The sequence below is a fragment of the Rhinatrema bivittatum genome, chromosome 13 (genome assembly GCF_901001135.1).
Source record: "Rhinatrema bivittatum chromosome 13, aRhiBiv1.1, whole genome shotgun sequence".
NCBI lineage: Eukaryota > Metazoa > Chordata > Amphibia > Gymnophiona > Rhinatrematidae > Rhinatrema > Rhinatrema bivittatum.
The window spans coordinates 1,925,918-1,946,397 of record NC_042627.1 but is presented as its reverse complement, the minus strand read 5'-3'; the positions used below and the strand labels follow the sequence as shown (position 1 = coordinate 1,946,397).

Genomic DNA, 20,480 nt, shown 5'->3' with positions numbered 1-20,480 from the left:
TGTGGAAGGAGGCTGCACTGAGAGATAGGCTAGTTAGTAAAGAGAAAAAAAAGCTATTTATTCTTTATTTTGCTGCAGTGCCAGCTAGCCCTGTTTGTTTTTTAAGCAGTTTATTATTTAGGTGATCTGAGACGGTCTCTCTGTGCCAGGGAGAGAAGCTGCTAGCAGTGCCATTTTTTTTCATTCACCCTCTGGGCTAGGCTGCAAGCAAACATGATTTGGGTGTTGTGGCTGGGAGAGATATATTCAATTTTGCTAGAATTTGCATTGGAAAATATATTTCATCGATTTTCGTGCTGTGCCAAGAATTCCAGCTTTTTTAAACTGAGTTTGTTTAATTCAACTCACTCAGTCTCTCTGTGCTCTGGGCTTCAGTGGGCAGTGGGTGTTAAACAGACTGAACTTTATTATTGGGCCGGTCTGTGCAGGGAACTAGCGGAATACCCATGCTTCGCTATGGTGGAGAAGTTGATAAACGTGTGAGTTTATTTCACGCAAGTTGAAAAGTAATTGTTGTGAGTGAGTGAGGGCTTTGGAGTTTATATATTTAAAATGAACCTGTTATTATTATAGAGTGTGGCTAGTGGTAATTAAAACATGTGAAATGAATATGTGGAATGAATGTACTGTGAGTTGCCTGTCACAACATAAGGATTTCTTTGTATACAACGTTTGCTGTGCGACCCTCTGGCTGTAGTATGATGAGGCTATCAGCTGAGCTGACTCTAGAGAATGCCACATACAGCTGGCCGTGCGAGAAGCAGTGGTGCCTCAAGTCAACACCAACGACTTTGAGAGTCTGGCCCTGAGATTTGTTAATAGTCATCGCGAAGCACACTCCGACCGGGAACTGCAGGCGTTTAAATTGAAAGGGTATGTCTGCTGGTATAAGGGGGATACGAGGGATGAAAACCATTTCCTCTCGTCCACAACCTGTGAAAATGATTGCTTCAATGATATTTCTATGGAGGGACTTGACTTGAAGTCTGGTGCCATTGCAGAGTTTTGGTGGCTGTAGATTTCTTAGTAACATAATTGGTGTGCCGATCTTCAAAATGAGATTGTGCTGAGGAATGCCTGGAGGGTTGAGACTGTGCAGGAAATCGACAGGGTAATGTACCGCATCATCAACTTTAACCGAGTCCACAGACTTATAAGTTTTTGTTTCTGAAGTGAACGCCTGCAGGAGTGTGTCATTGATAGAGTTTGTCGTGTCATTTGTAGAAGTTAAAATTGCCCTCTCTCTAAACCATGATGTGTCCTTCATATGGATGTTTTGAAGATCCGGGTATACCTTTTGTGTAAGACTTTTCAAATCTGTGACCAGGTGATATAGATTTGCCATCAGTTTCACTTTGCCATCTTGTTCATGGAGTGTACCATCTCCTATAGCCAAAAGAAGGCATGAAATCTCTCCTGCCTTGAAGTCACCTGTCAGGTGCACCCTCATGTTCACTCTTAAGGACAGGACTTTCACTTTGGGCCACAGGTAAGAGGACTTGAAAGAGGCTTTAACTTCATCAGCACAGGTCCCCTGCAGAACAACTGGCAGAGTCTGTCTGAAGTCCCCAGTGAGCAGTACTGTCAACTCTCCCGTGAGGCTATTGTTTCGGATGTCTGGGAGCATCCTATGGAGAGCCTCGATGCCGCCTCTGTGGGCCATGGTGCACTCATCCCACACTATGAGTTTGCACTGTCGGAGTATCTGCGCCATGTTGCTCTGCTTGGAGATGTTGCACAGAGGTGTTTCAGTGTTGTTGAGATTGAGAGGAAGCTTGAAGGCAGAGTGTGCCATCTGTCCACCTTCTAGAAGCATCACTGTGATGCCAGAAGAAGCCACAGCAATGGAAATGTTTGAGTCTCTTTGTACCCTGGCAAGCAACAGGTTGATGAGGAATGTTTTATCAGTACTTCCTGGAGTGTCTATGAAAAAGATTCGGCCACTTTGACAGTGAACACTGGTCATGACATCGTGATAGATGTTCCTCTGCTTGGTGTTCAGCCTTGGCTCATTGTCGTTGACTGTCTTGGCTAGATCGCAGATGTTGTAAGCCAGCTCTCTGAAATAGTTGAGGTTAGCTGCAGCATGTCCATGTGATGGCACAGGCAAGACATACTTGTGAAGAGGTTGACCTCTTATAGCCAGCACACAATCCTGAAGGAAGGTGAGGCATTTGTTATAGATTATGGACGACTGTTCTTGGACATTGTCTTGGAGAGATTCCCTCTGCAGCTGTCTACGAATATCCTCTGAAATACTATCTTTAAGTTTTTCCCTTAGTGGTAAGGGGTTTGCCATTTGACAGAACACCAACATAATAGTGAAGAGCTGAATCCTAGGTGGTAAATGTGAGAGTGCAGCTTCCTGGAGAGTATTGTCCCAGTGTGTATCATCTTCTAACAGATCGAGTGCTTGACAGGCAGACTGGAATGTGGGTTGTAGCACACCAGCGACAGTTTTAAGATATTGAAAGGATGTGGGCCCCCTGACCTCATGAAGCAATAGTCTGAGATGATAGCACTCCGAATTGTTTGGATCGACTGTGTACACTCTGCTGAGTACTTGGTCCTTTTTCACTCCTGGGTAGCCTGGTACGTGCTGTCCCTGTTTCCTCCTAACAAATTGGTTATTTTTCCAAATGTAGTAGACTGGAACCTCAGAGTACAGGAGCTGTGGGCAAAGATCAAAGAACCCCAATAGAGTTGTTTGGGGATGATTGTGTACTTTTTCTACAACATTGTCAGCTGTGAAGTAAATCAACTGGCCATTCTCCAGATGAACAGCGAGATGAATGACTGGGAGAAAACATTCATGAATAGGGAAACATAATATGTGCCAGGCTGCTTCAGAGCTGCTGATGTAATGCCCTGTCTCATACCATGATACCTCATCATGTTGTTTCTCCAGGGCAAAGACGGCCTGGTCACTGCCCTTGTTGATGTATTTACAGATGTACTTGATTGATTTTACAGATTTGTAAAACTCGACATTAATATGAGCATGGAAGGTTCGGGAGAGTACACGGTTGTAAGGAACCACCCATCTGTTATCTACTGCCCATCTGTTATCTACCCATCTGTTATCTACCACCCATGTGGTAGAAATAAAGGACGGTTATTTACCCTTTCAAATAATACTAACAAAAGGAGCACGCCATGAAACTAGCAACCAGCAGATTTAAAACAAATTAGCATGGGTGTAGCTTGCTTATTGCGGCGGTTACTACTCCTACTACCTCTAACTAATCAAGCTAGATATTTCACTTGGATGCAGCTCCTCCACCGCTCTCTACATTAATGGCGGGGGTGGAAGGGAATTAGAACCAAGAGCTAAGAGAAACAGATAAGTATGGGAGAAGAAATGAGGGAAGCTTGCTGGGCAGACTGGATGGGCCATTTGGTCTTCTTCTGCCGTCATTTCTATGTTTCTATGTTACTTTGAGTCCATTGATGGTGACAGTGTGGCCGCCATCGGAAGGAGTGCACTGTCAGTACTAGGGGTATCCGTCATCTCCTGTCTGAGTTTCTTTGAGTGGATGGGAGTACTTCTTACTGCAGAATCTGCTTACCACATGGTCCAAGAAGCACGGTCCAAGAAGCATGATCCACATGGTCCAAGAAGCTTCATTGACTTAATGATTTGGTGGAGTGGTGGGTCAACTTCAGGGTCAGGAATCTCTGCAGTGATCACCTGATCAATGAGGTCCGGTTTGATCTGATCTTGCAGCCATAGGATGTGGACGTGGGGAAGACCTCGCTTTTGCCACTCTATTGTATACATGTAGCAAGTAGTGTTGAGTATTCCTTTTCGGCTCCATTTTTTTGGTGACCCCGATGTGACCCTGGCAGGGTGTTGCATTTGATGGCTGGAACAAACCATCGAATATAGGAAAGTGAGAAGTGGTTAGTTTTTCCAAGGACATGACAGGGAATGATGGAGCCAAGTTTCAGCCTTGTAGATACACGGAAAGTGGGAGAATTAGTGATGAGTGAATGAGTCAGTGAGGGCTTTGGCATTTATATATATATCTGTGTATCAGCGCATACCTGCTACATAATTTTCCATGCTATTTCCCATTTTTTCTGTACTGGCAAAGGAATGTAAAAATTTAGTTTGCTTTTGCCTTGATTTGTACTATTAAACTTTTGCCTTTATGAATTCTTTTTATAGATAATATTATGAGATCTCAGAGAATTTTATACATCTCCCTTTTACCAGTGATCTATTTCATACCTCTATAATCAAACTTATAATGCTTTGTGTTGCCTCCCACACACCTGGTACCTATCTATGATCCTTGCCTAATTGTATAGAAAACAATTTAAAAAATACCTTCAGTCAATAAAAATAATTCTTCAATTTATTCCCTTTTGCTTTAATATAATCATAAAAGGAAAATTCATTGCTTGAGAGAGGCATTTCTCTCCATGCTTTTTTCAATGCTTGCTTGATATCATTGTTCCTTAGGCTGTAGATAATTGGATTTACCATAGGAATTATCATTGTATAAACTACAGAAAGCATTCGATTTATGTTTAATGAGTAATGAGAACTAGGAATTACATAAATGACAACAAGAGTCCCAAAGAATAAAGTCACTCCAATGAAATGGGAGGCACAGGTGGAGAATGTTTTGCGTCTTCCCTCTGCTGAGCGGATTTTAAGTATAGTAGAGATAATACACGTATATGAAAGCAATACTGACGTAATACTAACTGTGACAACTAAAGTAGAAATGGTAGACATCACTAACTCATTTATAAAGATATCAGAGCAAGAGAGCTTTATCAGTGGAGGGCAATCACAATAGAAATTATCAATCTGATTGGGACCACAAAATGACATGGAGAAGACATTATTTGTTTGTATTGCAGAAAATACAAAACTAATTGTGTATACACTGGTTGCCAGTAAGATACACACTCTCCTGTTCATAACAATAGGATAAAGTAATGGGTTACAGATGGCCACATAACGATCACAGGCCATCACTGCAAGAAGAAAACACTCTGCAATTGCCAGGGTAACAAAAAAGTACATCTGCATAACACACCCAAGGAAAGAGATGTTGTTTGTCTTCAATAGTAAGTTCACCAAAGTTTGGGGGCTGATGGTTGTGGAGTAACACACATCTATAAATGATAAGTTACTGATAAAAAAATACATGGGTGTGTGAAGTTGGTGAGTGATCTTAATTATCATGATGATGCTGATGTTTCCAATTAGAGTGAGAATATATATGACCAAAAACATTGAGAAGAGGAAACTCTGTAGATTGTGAAGTTCAGTAAATCCTAGCAAGATGAACTCTGCCACCGAGGTTACATTTCTTCCTCTCATTTCTCCACTTAGAAGCTGGATGTCTGTTGTGAGAAAAGCAAAAAGCAGAAAATCAAAATTAATGTAAACCTTTGGAAATAAATTCATATTTTATAAGTTTCTGTAAATAATTCAGAAAATCTGGAGTCAGAATCCGAGGCTGTGAATAAGGTAAAAGAAAAACTCAGTATGTACTGACTAAGGGCAATGCTTTGATTTTATCAGTGAAAAGTTTTGAAGATGGAGTGGCATTTAGGAGCTCTCTGATAGTCATAAAGTGTGTTCTAACCTTAAGTAGTGTGGGGAACAATGGGGGTCAAACCTGTTCAAAACAAGAAAGTTAAACAAGAAAGTTAAACAAGAAACAAAGTACTAACATAAGCAGAATGTATGATGGTTGAGAGATGCATGAAGGAAAGTTACCTGATGACATAGGGGATGAGCAAGGGGAGGGGTCAAGCGTATGAGAGCCATGTTTTAACAGTGTATAAAAACAGTAATTCAAATTTAAAACGTTGAGTAAATTGGCATTGCTCACAAACAGTATATTCTGTAAGATGGGCTCAATGTTTACTCCCTGAAGGAAACACAATCTTCTCGTCCCTTTGGTTTCCACTATCTTGATTTTTGTATGCTTGCAATGAAATGAACAGAGCCTGCCAGCTTTTGTAAGATCTTTAAGCTACTTAATAAATGTTATGCTTATGAAACTGAAAGTCTGTCTCATCACTGACTATCTCTGGAGAGGAAACTAGGCAGGGGAAGTTCAGGTCTATTAACAAGTGCCACAGGGATCGGGTTTGGGATTAGTTCAATATATTTTTGAGTGATATTGCAGAAGAAATAGAAGGTAAAGTTTGGCTATTTGTGGATAATACTAAGATCTGCAACAGAGTGGATGTGCCTGAAGGAGTAGAGAAAATGAAAAGTGATTCAAGAAAACTTGAATTGTCAAAGAATTGGCAGCTGGGATTCAATTCCAAGAAGTACAGTCATGACTCTGGGGCACAGTAATCCAAAAGAACAATATGTGATGGGGTTTGAAAAACTAATACATACAGACTGGAAGAAGAATGACCAAGACCAAAAACAAAGCATGTTGAAGCACCATTGCCTGACTTTAAATATTAATATGCTTAACCTAAGAACATAAGAACATATAACATGCTATACTGCATCAGACCAAGGGTCTATCAAGCCCAGCATCCTTTTTCCAACACTAGTCAATCCAAGACACAAGTACCTGAAAAGTATGCATGCATTATATAGATCTTAAGTTGCTATTCCTTATTGGTTAATTGCAATTTATGGACTTCTCCTCCAGGAACATATCCAACCCTTTTTTAAACCCTGTTACACTAACTGCCATAAGCAAATCCTCTAGAAAATTAATTCCAGAGCTTAATTATGCCTTGAGTAAAAATAATCTTCTCAGATTTGTTTTAAATGAGCTACTTGCTAACTTTATGGATTGCCTCCTAGTCCTTTTATTGTCTGAGAGAGCAAATAACCAATTTACATTTACCTGTTCAAGTCCTTTCATGATTTTGTAGACCTCTATCATATTCCCCCTCAGTCGTCTCTTCTCCAAGCTGAACAGGCCTAACCTCTTTAACCTTTCCTCATAGAGGAACTGTTCCATCCCCTTTATCATTTTGATCGCCCTTCTCTGTAATTTCTCCTGTGCAACTATATAAAGCGGAATATAAATCTAAATAAAAATAAATATATATATATATATCTCTTTTGAGATGTGGTGACCAGAATTGCATACAATATTCAAGGTATGTTCTCACCATGGAGCAATAAAGAGGCATTATGATATCTAGGCGTTGGGGTAACCAGCATGTAGTGATGGTTATTAGCCTTAAACAGAGACAGAGACCTGAAGAGGGAAATGGTTACTACCAAAAGAAACATGATGGATAGATTGGATGGACCAGAAGGTCTTTTTATGCCGTTGTTACTATGTTACTATATTGCCTCTGTTTTGATCCATGGTGAGAGCACATCTTGAGTTTTGTGTGTGCATTTCTGATCTCCCCATCTCAATAAAGACATAGCAGAAATAAACAAGGTACAGAGGAGGGCAATAAATATGATAAAGGGGATAGAAGGACTCCCCAGGGAAGGGAGGCTATGCAGGTTGGGGCTGTTCAGCTTGGAAAAGAGACAGCTGAGAGGGGACATGATAGAAGATTATATTATCATTGAATGAGGTGGAATGGAGAAATAAAGGACGGTTATTTACCCTTTCAAATAATACTAACAAAAGGAGCACGCCATGAAACTAGCAACCAGCAGATTTAAAACAAATTAGCGAGAGCACTTTTTTCACTTAATGCCCAGTGAAACTGAGGAATCTGTTGAAGGAGGACGTAGTCAAGCCGATTAGAATAGAGGAGTTCAAAAGATGATTGCACAAGTTCCTGAAGGAAAAGTCCTTAACATATTATTAGACAGGTAGATATATGTGTGAGTAAAAGGATATAAATCTTCTTTGGGGATCTGCCATGTATTTGTGACCCAGACTGGCCACTATCAAAGACAGGATACTGAGATCGATGGACCTTGGTCTGAATCAGAATATAATTTCTTATGATCTTATGAGATATAATCAGGAATAAAAAGAGAAATGTACAACAGGAAGCTGTTCTACTGTTGTGAAAGAAGGCACAGGGAGCGGGAAATTTGGGAGTCATCTACAAAGGACAAGAGAGCACAAACTTTGTCTATCAAAAGGGATTAACTATAGCGCATTTGTAAAGAGGAGGAAGACTGCAGCCTCTGTAATGAAACGAAGCCGTCCAATCCAAAACTGTAAGAGGAGACATCCCTGAGAACAGAGCAATTGAAGAGTGAGGTGAGAAAGAAAGACTCACTTCTGATGTCTAATTGAGACAGTAAATGCCCCTGTGGTAAAGCTGAACTGGGAAGGAAGGAATAACCCTGCCAGCAATGCATAGGGTGAGCTGCATATAAGTATAAATGTCTGCATTCTGTACAGATTGTCTCTTCTTCTTTAGGCTGATTATCATTTCAAATTAAGAAATCTGTTTTACAACAGCATGTGACCAGGGATGGATTTAGGATTTTGCCCCCTACCCCCTGCCCCAATCCTGGTAAGAGGTTGTTACAAGGTACCAGAGATCTGTTCTGTGTGAATGAGATTCAGCAGAACCTGGATTGTAGCAAAACCTAGCCAGTGTGATGTTACATTATAGTATAACAGGTTAGATTGAACATTTGGTTACACTGATGAGGAGTTTTTTGAAGATCAGGTTTGGAAACCTCTTTTCTAGTGAATTTAAAGCTCTGACACAATCACACACAGTGAAAACAATGCGGGCAGATCTGCTTCATTTATTCACAGTGCAGGTACATCACAGAGAGTGGCCCTGTGCTATTCATTCACACCATCCAGTCAATAAGCTGTGATCATATTTAGAAACTGACATGTTCCCTGCTGCTATCTAATCCCAGGAATGTATTTCTTACCTGTGCTAGGAAGAAGTTCTTTTTTTGCAGCAATGCACCTGTGAATACCGCTAGCGGTGTCTGTATATATTAAGTACTCTGCAACCTACAGGACTGACTCCCTGCAGTCTGCCAAATATCAAAGGATCAGCTGAGCAGAGTATTTAGGGACAGCCAGTTAATTGGATTATTCTTTTTTTTGTAATTATCTGTTTATTGTAAAATGGTTACCAATAAAATACAACAGTCATCTCAATGTTACATATCTGTTTTCTTTAGTACAAGAACATCATTTATTTATTTATTTATTTATGCAATTCTTAAATACCGTTACACGGAACACAAGGTTCTATCTTTACGGTTTACATAATACAAACTATTAAATAACTGTTGGAAAACAGAATAAATACAATAAAAACTTCAATAAAAATAATAAGATAGCTAAAATCCACTCGTAAAATAAAACTAAAATAACATAAGTATAGTTAAGAAGATAAAAGATAGAATCATCTATTGGACTGCAGACTCATATATCATCCTGAGCATTAATTCCACATGCCTGCTGAAAGCACCATGTTTTCAAGTCTTTCTTGAATTTCTCCAGGTTATCCTGCATTCTAAGTTCCAATGGCAAATTATTCCAGAGCTTCGGCCCTGCAATTGAAATGGCCCTTTCTCTCCCTTCGCTCAAATGTGCCGATCTAACAGTAGGTACCGATAGTAATCCTTTATTAGATGACCTTAGTTCTCGTTGGGGTACATGCAGTTTAATAGTTGTATTCAGCCAATCTGTTGTATCTCCATGCATGATCTTATGAAACATACATAGGGTTTTATATCATATAACCTAGGTACACGTTATGCAAATCAGTTCAGGTGCAATAACAATAGGTACGGTAACAATAGCAATAAGCAAATGAGCCTCCTGTCTTCTGCTATGCATCAAACAGTATAACCATATAATCGTGGTATTCCTCGTTCCCCCCCCCCCTTCCCATCCCTCTCATCCCACCTATCTCCGAAGAATCCACTTAACATTGATTGGAACAAATCCATTGTTGAAAGGTTTGCCGTATGTTATTAAATCGTAGCATGTTGTATCTCCGCGAGGCCAGTGACTCCATTTCAGTCTCTGAAGAACCGAGGACAAAGAAGGTGCACGATCCTCTTTCCGGTGTTTCGCAATCTCCCCCCCCCCCCCCCAGCATGTGCCACAGCTCTGAGGAAATGTTGCTGTAAGGAGGACATATCACCCACTGAAGCGTGCAATAAGGCCCCCCCCCCCCCCACGCAGTCCATCTCATGTTTACGTGTAATAAATCATTAAGCGACTTCTCCACCTGCTCCCATAGCTGCTGAATAACGGGGCATGTCCACCACATGTGATAAAAATCACCTACCATCCCACATTTTTTCCAACATAAGTTGTCCTTCTTTAGCCCCATTTTATGAAGTTTGTATGGAGTTAAGTACCACCTAAACAAAACGTTGTAGCTGCGTTCCACTATTTCTGCAGCAAGAGAGCTGCGGCTTACCGCCAAGAAACGTGCATCCCACTCTCCTTCCGTCAGGGAAACTCCCAGGCCTTTTTCCCTTGCTTTCACATGTCCCACTGGGTGTTGTAAAGCCCCATTAAGAATAGTGTCAAGTTTCGATATTACACCTTTTAACAAATGAGCTTTGTCACAATAACCTTCCATTAGGGTTTTCCCTTTGTTCATATCTGCTCGCACCTCTTTAGACAATAAAAAATGTTTTAACTGAATGTAAGCATTACTGATCCACATATTTATCTCGCAAGTCTTCAAAGGACATCACCCCTTGATTGTGCCAGACCTGTCCCAATGTAATCAACCCCTTTACTTCCCAGTCTTTAAACACTTTCCCTTCTTTCCCAACCGGGAATTCCGCACATCCTCTAATTGAAGTAGAATACATAAATCTACGGTCACCCGCTAGTACCTTCTTCCAAGCTTTCCAAGGGGTGAGAGAGGTAGCAGTGCAAGGTGAAACTTGATCCTCATCTAATTGTTTCAGCCCTCCTGTCAAGAACAGCTGTCTAATCATTAGGCGCGCAGGACCAGCGCAGGAAGGAACGAGGTACTGAAGAATCCGGAGCAAGGTACTGTAGACGTAGACTCAGGCAAGGTTCAAGGTAATCAGAAGACTCAGGTAAGATTCAAGGTATACAGGAGACTCAGGCAGGATTCAAGGTATACAGGAGACTCAGGCAAGTACTGGGTTGAGACTGCGATGCAGCGCGCCCTACACAGTCCACCCGTGGGACTGGTCACGGACCACGCTGGACCTGAAGAGTCTCTAGACAAGATGTGGAACAATGAACAGAGCATGTCTCAGAAGCTGTAGAGGCCTGCACCGAGGCGCGCCCTACACAGCCGCCAGTGGTTGGTCATGGACCATGCTGGGATGGCGCAGATTCTGGTAGAGTCTTTGGCATGGACGGAGCAAGCACAAGGGACTCCGTAGACCAGGGATAAAGACAGAAGTGGAAGTCTCCCGGAGGCTTGTGCTGCAGAGGTGAGGAAGGCAAATGCTAATTATCAGACTCATCTGTTGTCTGCTATTGGTTGGGAGGGAGGTCTCAACAACTGGGGGGACTTCAGGTGAAGAGCTAGGAGAGTCTTGATGAACTAGTGAAGGACTGGGTGTACTGGTGGAGATATCATCAAACTAGTGATTTCAATTACACATGCATGTATTAAAACTTACTGACTTCTGTATTTAAATCATGAGTGTATGACAGCAAGCTATTTTTTTTGCACACATAAAATATATGCAATGCATGTATGTTTATAAAATAGGTAGGACAAATATGTGCTTTCAATGCATTGTTTATATTGACATGTAGGTAAGCATACGCATAGGGGTAGATTTTCAAACATACGCACATGCGTCCATGTGTGTGTAGTTCCTGGTATGCGCACATGGACGCGCCAATTTTATAACATGCGCAAGCCAGCGCATGCATGTTATAAAATCTACTGGCCACACGCACATGTGCACTGGACTTTATAAACCATACGCACATGTACAGGTGGAGCGGGCAAGGGGAGGTGAAGTTTTGCAATTTCCACGTAGCAACGCAATCGGGCCTTCCCCAGTTCCCTTCCAGTCGGCTACAATTAAGAAGCGGACTGGGAGGGATCTTCCCTAACCCTAACCTTCCTTCCCCTTCCCCTCTCCTCCCCACCCCTTAAAGCTAACCTACCTTGCATGAATTTTTTAACTTTATTGCTGCTCCTTGGGAGAGGAAGTAATTTCTGCACGCCGGCCGACTGCCTGTGCGCACTTCCCCAGGACAGTGGCTAATGACCGCTGCCCCGGCTGGCCTCTGTCCCGCCCCTCACCACCCAGAACATGCCCCCCCCTCACTCCTTTCTCAGGGCCCATCTCTTATGCATGTATCGCCACTTACGAGCATGGCACAGCGCACACAGGGCCCAGCCACATGCATAAGTGGCGATTTTTACGCACATGGCTGATTTAAAATTCGGCTGAGAATTTATAATTGAGTGGACCAGATATATGTTATAAAATACTGTAGTGGATCCTCATGCAGCCTGTGGATTTGCCAAACTCAGAAATTGAACAAATTGTCCAGCCTGGTTCAGGTTTGTTGGATTTCATCAGATATCTCAGAACTTTTGAAAAAATTCAACACATTTCCATCAAGCCATATTTCTAAAGCTTGCAATTCTCTAAAAGGGAAGTGGGGAGGAGTAAGAAGACACGTGAAGGGAGGTGAAGATGGGGAAGACAGAATAATAAGCAAGAGAACAAGGAGGGGAGCATGACAGATTTTTCTTTAATTTGCTGGGGACCATTGACCATTGGTAGGTCTCCACTGGTCATTGTACAAATGTGAGATTTAAATCTCAAAAACATATAGAAAATCCCTTTGTGAATGGGTATATACAAGAAAACCCCAGAATATCTTAAGTGACTGGATAGAGAGATGTGGCCTGATGAACCTTAAACCCCTCAACAGGGAATCCTGGTCCATGAGGAGGTCCCTGGAAAGGTCCAGGAGAGAACAGGAACAACCTTAGGAAAGAGCCACACTGAGAGCCTATTTGTTATGTTGGTTTTTGCTTTGTAAGCTGCAAAGAGTTATTTTTCTATTGTGACTTAATAAAGTTCCTGAATATTCAGCCAGAGCCTAGCCTCCGTCTTCTGACTGCACACTCTTAGCATGTACTCATCTACCCAGTACTAGAAGTACTTTTGTTTTCTGAGGGTAAAGAATTTCAACAATTCCAAAATAAAAATCTTATGCTAAATGTTTTGACGATTGATTGACATTCATATCAGTTTAAGTGTTGATGATATGTTATATTCCACCCAGGGTGTTGTTAGTGCTTATAATTGCTTATTTGCCTCAGGACTAAAACCGTGATCAACTCCGGCCTTTTGGGATAGTGCCCCAAAGGTCATTAAACTATACAGTTAAATAAATACTATTTATGTTGCACGTTTGAGAGCGACAGAGACAAGAAAGCTACTTATTTTTTTCATTCTTCAGGTAAGACAGAAATCTTACAAAGTAAATGGAGATGTATTTGAGTTATCAGATCAAGCATTTAACACCAGGCTTGATTTCTTATTTTACAAAGAAACGTGGAGCTGGTAAATGTAAATTTTTGGGTGTGTCCATTTCAGTTTCAACATTAGGGAGAGATGTAAGTTTGGAGCAAATCTAAATACAGATGGGAAGGCCTGACCTGTAGCACTGATATGATGCTTAAACAGCAAATTTTTACCTGCGGCAGATAAACTGCAATCCCAAATCTAACAAAATCTGGGCCTACCTTAAATGAAATAGTAAACTAAATTTATTGCATATCTATGAAATTCATTCTTGTGGGCTGTCAGTCTGATCCTTCTATAGCAATAAAAAGCTGGACTTCAAAGGTATGTAATAAGTTATTTCTGATTATTAGTTTTAAGATGTTTCCTTAAAATGTTGTATGTAATTGTAGCAAAAACACAAAGAGCAAAAATTCACGAACCTGTCGAAACTAACCAATATAAACAAAAGGGATCGCCTAAAAATGTCTAATCCACACCGTCTGCTCAAAGAAATATCTAAATTTTTTGAAGAACAGAACTGCATCAGCAAGCCTTTGTCGACGTGCACAATGTAACCACATTGAGCCGTCCGGTCTTATCTATCATTTGCAGCCTGTGTTTGTTCAAATCACATTCTCCGATGTTACTTCAATTGATGTTAATGTATATAACTGTATAAATTCACAATATGCAACGTACTTCAAATATCCCACGGTACATTTGCCTCAAACACTCTAGCGGGATGAAACAGTATATATTTTGAATCTCACACACTCCGGTCCGTTCAATTTATATGTTTGACAGTGTATGAACTTGTATTAAAAAATCAGATGGGGTGCCGACTCGACAGCGGCCGTGTTTCGCAGCCTTACGGCTGCTTCTTCAGGAGTCAGAAAACTCTTAATATATGATCTCTTTTGAACAGGACATGAAGTCTCGATGTCATCCTTTACAGCAACGCCGGACATAATGTTCAAAATGCCTATAACTTAGACTTATATTCATCATTTCGCTATAATTATAGCAAATGAAAGGGGTATGGGAAGGCAAATGAGCAAATACCTAAGTTATAGGCATTTTGAACATTTTGTGTCCTACAATTGCACAGGAAATGTGTTCTTTTCTATGTAATTGCCCGCGCTAGTGTGCGATAGTTTATCGCACACAGAACTGGCAGCTCCTAATCTACCTACACCCTTGCTGCTTAATAATAAATATTTCATTTGCATACACGATTTGCAATAGGCCGTTATCACATGCATTACAACGTTGTCGGGCGATAACAGCCTATCAAAAAAGGATGAAAGCTCGGCAAGCCTGCTCATGCACTTCTGAAATAGCAAATTGTTAGGATTCTCAGATCCTTAAATTTAGCATTTTATGAAAATGTCCCACAGAACTTTCTGCAGATTTTGCCTCTATATTTTAAGGGTAATTTTATAGTTGATCTCACAAATTTGGGGGTTGTTATGTGCCCAAGTTAAACCAATTTTCCAAGTGAACATACTCATATAAGTTCTCTTTGAAAATTATCCCAGCAGAACTATATACATTCACCAGCTGCTATTTGATGAACGTAGTTTTGCCAAAAAGATTTACTTGCATGAACGTAAGCTCCACCCCTTCTCAGACTGCACCTCCAGAACGCCTCTCCCCGTGTTTGTAAAAGTGCGCGCATACAGTGTGTATGCACAGGATATTGACTGTGCACCATACACACAATTTCCCAAAGTGTCATTTCTGTGGGTAACGCGCTACTTTGACAGCTGAAGTTCCTTTTGAAATTACCTTTCCTGTTCCTTTGTACTTTGGACAACGAAAATGACTTCCCTGTGCAAAAAAGTTGCATTTTTTTAAAACAGAGCAAGCAAACTGACGGTGGACATCAAGAACTTTGTGGACCTGATAAGTGGTCTCCGTGACCAGCGGAGAAGGTGCTGGAGCTTTTTGTGAAGGCCAGGATAGGACCACAGGTTTTTTTTTTTAATTTATGCATTTTGAAACAAATCTTAGATAGCAGTAAATGCATATCATTGAATGGGTCATAAAACAATTTTTTTTTCAATACAATCATCACTAATAGGTATATCATGACTTGCATTATTACAAGGCTCAAAAGGAAATATTCTTACATTCTATTTACCCAACATTAAGTCTACATGTTATAAAGTAACAAGAGAATCAATTTAAATTTAGGAGCAACTACAAAAGGATTCTTACTCAAAAAAGATCAGAGAGAGGGATGGAAATAATATACAATTTCCCATAACATGATTTAAGTAACACTGGTGGGAATGTGTATCAAGAAACACTCTCAACTGCAAGGGATCAAAGAAAACATATCTCATGTTATTAAACTTAAGAACACGTTTACTGGGGAAATGTATGGTAATCTGGGCTCCTATGTCCCTTGCCTCTTGACACATAGCCAAAAATATTTTTCTCTGTTGAGTGATTTTCGTCAAATCTGGAAAAATCCATATCTTATATCCTAAGTACATTTTCTCTCTATTACGAAGAAACAGTTTAAGGATCAAATCTCTGTCTGAGACTGATGAGAAGCTAACCAACAACGTCCCGCAATAATCAACCTGCTCTTTTGAAGTTTGCTCCAGAAATTTTGTGAGATTTCCTGCTTCTAAATTTGGAACTTGATTATATTGTCCCTCCTTTTTCTCTGTTTTTACAAAATAAATCTTAGTAATAGATGGAATTGATTCTCTTGATAATTGCAATATTTCCACTACATTCTTCTTAAATTGCTCCAGCGGTGAAATTAAAGCAATATGTGGAAAATGTAATACTCTTAAATTCTTTGATCTTATTTCGTTCTCCAAATTTTCAATTTTTCCTGAATTCAGCAATTCTCCTTGTCTAAGGTATTCTGTGTAACTTGCATCTGTGATAGACAATTTTCCAAATCCTGTATTTTATTCGAATGTGTTGTTAATAGTGGATCCATTTGGCAAATACATTGTTGTGTGTCCATCATAATTTTTGATAACGTTACTATAGAGAATTCTAGAGAGATAAGAGCCTTCCATACGGTTTCCAAAGTAACATTTTGAAAGGTAATCGCTGTTAAAGAGGCAGTGGAAACCGTGCTTACTGCATCTTCTTGACAGCGTTCCAGTCCCATATCTCGGTGCGCTGCCATTCCTTCTTACCTCAGTTGTATAACAGTTGTTGAGGTCGGCTCCGGATCTTTACCCTCACTCGGCCCCAGTGCTTGCTGCGCTGTGTGGGTTAGGGAACCATTTCCTACGGCAACTTGTGCGATTCATTCTGCCTCCACAAGATTCCTCCCGAGGAGCTGCGACTCACTCGGCAACTTTGGTTGAGTGACCAGTCCCGAATCCAGCATCGGCCTGAATCATGGAGGAGAAAGCATTATGGGAGCCCCGGGGCTCAACGATATTTGTGTGTCCAGCAGCATTGGCATATGTTCCCTGCCAACCGCCACAGCGGGCATTCCTTCCGGGTTGAGATTGCCATCGGTGTGAAGAAGTTCTCAATATTTGATTGAGAAAGAGCTTGTATCGGAGTGGTCAGGGTTTCCATCAGTATTCTTCCCTTTCTTTTCATATGGGGCATTTCTGGACTGCGGTAATTCATTAAAAGTGGGAGCTCCTCAGCACACAACCTCTCCTGTTATAGCCATTTTGATTCTCAGGACCACAGGTTTTAATAGTGATATGTGGAACGTATTGTGGATTCCCAATGTAGGCGGCAGCCGGAGTTGATAGGTTACTGGTCCAACACGACAAATGATTGGAAAAGGTCCAATATACCTTGGTGCAAACCTCTGAGAAGGTATCTTGAGTCAAATATAATGGGCATGGAGTGCCGGGAGCAGTGGCAGAGCTGCAGGCACCAGCGGTAGCCTGAGGTCAGAGCCGGCAGCCCACAGCTGCCAGAGATGAGGGACCAGGCCCTGGATTACTTTGAAAGAGGTGAGGGGGCCGAGCCACAGGTCTGAAAATCCAAATACACTACATCTACCAGTTCACTTTTATCCACATGTTTATTAACCCCTTCAAAAAAATGATGCATGTTTGTTAGGCAAGATTTCCCTTGGGTAAATCCATGTTCAGTTTTTCTGACTCATCACCCTTGAAAACCATCTCCAGAACTGGTATCTCCCCAACATCCTCATTAGTAAACATGGAAGGAAAAAATTAATGTAATCTTTCTGCAATGGCTTTATCTTCCCTAAGAGCCCCTTTAACCCCTCGGTCATCTAATGGTTTCTTGCTTCGGATATATTTTAAAAAGTTTTGTATTATGAGTTTTTGCCTCTATGGCCAACTTCATTTCGCCTTTCTTTTCAATGTTTTACACTTAACTTGCCAATGCTTATGTTTTATCCTATTTTCTTCAGATGGATCCTTCTTCCAATTTTTGAAGGATTTTTTTTGGCTAAAATAGCCTGTTTCACATTTTAACAATGACGGTTATCATTTTGCCTTCCTTCCACCTTTCTTAATGCGTGGAATACATCTGGACTGCACTTCTAGGATTGTATTTTTAAATGCCTATGTGTTGAATACTTTTAACCTTTGCAGTTGCACCTTTGAGTTTTTTTCTAACGATTTTCCTCATTTTATCGTAAATTCCCTTTTGAAAGTTTAGTGTTAGAGCTGCAGATTTACTTATTGTCCCCCTTCCAGTTATTAGTTTAAATAGTTGGCTTTACATTATTACATAATGGCTTTATTTAGTGAGCATAGATATTGAATCCCAATTTTGTAGTTCTCTGAATCCTTAATTTATATATGATCTCCCCTGAGGAAACCAATATTGGTGAAATGAAAGGCTTTTTGCTGGGGAACGAGGATTTCTGCTAACAAGACAGCTTTCAAGTCAGCGAAAATCTGATTATTTTCTACAAGGTATTGTTATATGTATGAATATGTGACATTTAAATAAATTTAATTTTTATACTTTTGTTATTTATAGAATATACATGAGTGTTCATTGTTTTCATTAGATTGTACATATATCTACATAATTAGTTTATGCTGTACATACAAAACTACAATATTTGGTGGATTTTCAAAAAGATTTATCTAGCTTATTTGAAGTTCATCATATATATCTACTCAGTTGTCTCTTCTGACCAACTAAGTGTGTGCCTTAAATTGCAAGACACTCAGATTTAGCTAATCAAAAAGCTTGGGACTAGGTCTCTAGCAGGACAGCATGGATTGTTTGTGCTAAATTTGACCACACTACTGTGATTGCACAAATTATTATTCTAAAATTTTGCCTGATAACATTTGTCAGACTAGATTTAGGAAGATTTTCAGCTAGAAATTTGGTCAGAAGTGACTGAAATTCCAGAAAAAAATAGCCATCTGAGTGACCTTTTAAAATGTGTTCTGTATATGTTATACTGCTGACTCCCACAAGAATAATTCTTTTTCATTTCATCTGTGTAGAAATATTGAAGCAAAAGTATCACTTCTGCAAGAGAACATCTGCGTTTTGGGAGCTCTTTGACTTCAGATGATGGTTGCTACTTTCCCATAAAGCTTTAGAGCAAATTTGCTTCCCGGTTCTGGTATGATGAAAATCTATAAAACAACGGTGCTCTAAACTTGCATTGAAAAGACTCAGATGTTATTGGAGTAATATTTATGTGTTATGGGATGCATTAATTGCAATCTCCACCATTACTAGAGGCAAACCATGAATATTATTTACATGGAGAAGACAAACCTCAGCACTGTAAGTGAGTTTGTTCTCCTTGGACTGACCAATGATCCACATCTTCAGATGATACTCTTCATGCTGTTCTTACTTATTTATATCATCACCTTACTGGCAAATGGGGGAATCATTACAGTAATCAGGATTAATCCTTGTCTCCATACACCCATGTACTTTTTTCTTACTTATCTGTCCTTTGTAGATCTTTGTTACTCATCAACTATCACCCCCAATATGTTAGCTAACTTTCTAAGAGAGAGAAAAACTATTTCTTTCCTTGGGTGTGCAATACAGTTGTTTTTTTATTGTGGCTTTGGAAGCACTGAATGCCTCCTATTGGCAGTGATGGCGTATGATCGTTATGTGGCGATATGTAACCCACTGCGTTATACTGTCATCATGACTAAGAAGCTCTGTATTCAGTTGTTAGTAATTGCATATGGTGGAGGGTTCTTGCATTCCCTGATACAGACAGGTTGCACCTTTCGATTGTTGTTCTGTTCATCTAATGAGATTAATCATTTTGCTTGTGATTTCCCCCCTCTTTTAATTCTCTCCTGCACTGACACCTCAATTAATGAACTGCTGCTATTTGTCCTTGCTGGATTCCTTACTATTAGTGCTGTTCTGGTTATCTTAGTCTCGTATGTTTACATTCTTGTTACTATCTTGAGAATCCAGTCTGCAGTAGGAAGACACAAAGCTTTCTCCACATGTGCCTCCCACTTGACTTGTGTCACATTGTATTTTGGCACAATTTTCTTCATGTATCTTAGGCCCAGTTCAAGCTATTCAAAGGAACAGGATAAAGTGATTTCTATTTTTTACACTGTGGTGATTTCCATGTTAAACCCCCTGATCTACAGCCTGAGGAACAAGGATGTCAAACATGCACTTAAAAACGTTTTGTCTTCAGTATGGCGTCGGTAACTTTTAAACAGCCATGTGGGTGTTCATGTTTGTGCCTATGCCGGCTCACGCCAATGGATGTGGCATTTTACAGCATATGTGTTATAAATAAATGCCATCTCTACCACGTACGGGGGGGGGGGGGGGGGGGATTTTGCTAGGCTCATATGCTGATGGAAATACCCATCTCTCTAATTCATTCCCAATTTGCCCCAGTAAAGGATAGGATTTCCTAACCCCTAGCTAGATAGCCTCCCCTTTACCCAATTAGCCCTGACCCTTCAAACCCCACTGAGTAGTCATGATTTTTTATTTTAAAACGTACAAGCGATCCACAGCAGAAATAAAGTTAGGAACTAGGGAACCCCTGCCACGTGTATGTGCATGATATGCTCAGACTTCACACTTCAGACCTGGACCACTCATGCCCCACCCTCACCCTACCCACACCCCATCCCTTTCTTTGCCTTTA

At 40.4% G+C, this 20,480-nt stretch overlaps 3 protein-coding genes across 3 annotated transcripts; 1 reads left to right on the top strand and 2 right to left on the bottom strand.

Annotated features, from left to right (window-relative positions):
* Positions 1–640: 640 nt before the first annotated feature.
* Positions 641–2,299, bottom strand: LOC115075280 (ATP-dependent DNA helicase pif1-like). Its single transcript, XM_029575572.1, has one exon. The coding sequence runs from the start codon at positions 2,297–2,299 to the stop codon at positions 641–643; it is 1,659 nt and encodes a 552-aa protein (XP_029431432.1).
* A 2,040-nt stretch (positions 2,300–4,339) lies between these two features.
* On the bottom strand, positions 4,340–10,584 carry LOC115075278 (olfactory receptor 1020-like). Its single transcript, XM_029575570.1, has 2 exons — positions 10,218–10,584; positions 4,340–5,364 (listed from the first exon to the last, which is right to left on the bottom strand). Exons 1-2 carry the CDS (start codon positions 10,582–10,584, stop codon positions 4,340–4,342), a joined length of 1,392 nt encoding a protein of 463 aa, XP_029431430.1.
* Positions 10,585–19,078: 8,494 nt separating this feature from the next.
* Positions 19,079–20,029, top strand: LOC115075277 (olfactory receptor 1020-like). Its single transcript, XM_029575569.1, has one exon. The coding sequence runs from the start codon at positions 19,079–19,081 to the stop codon at positions 20,027–20,029; it is 951 nt and encodes a 316-aa protein (XP_029431429.1).
* The last annotated feature ends 451 nt before the right edge of the window (positions 20,030–20,480 follow it).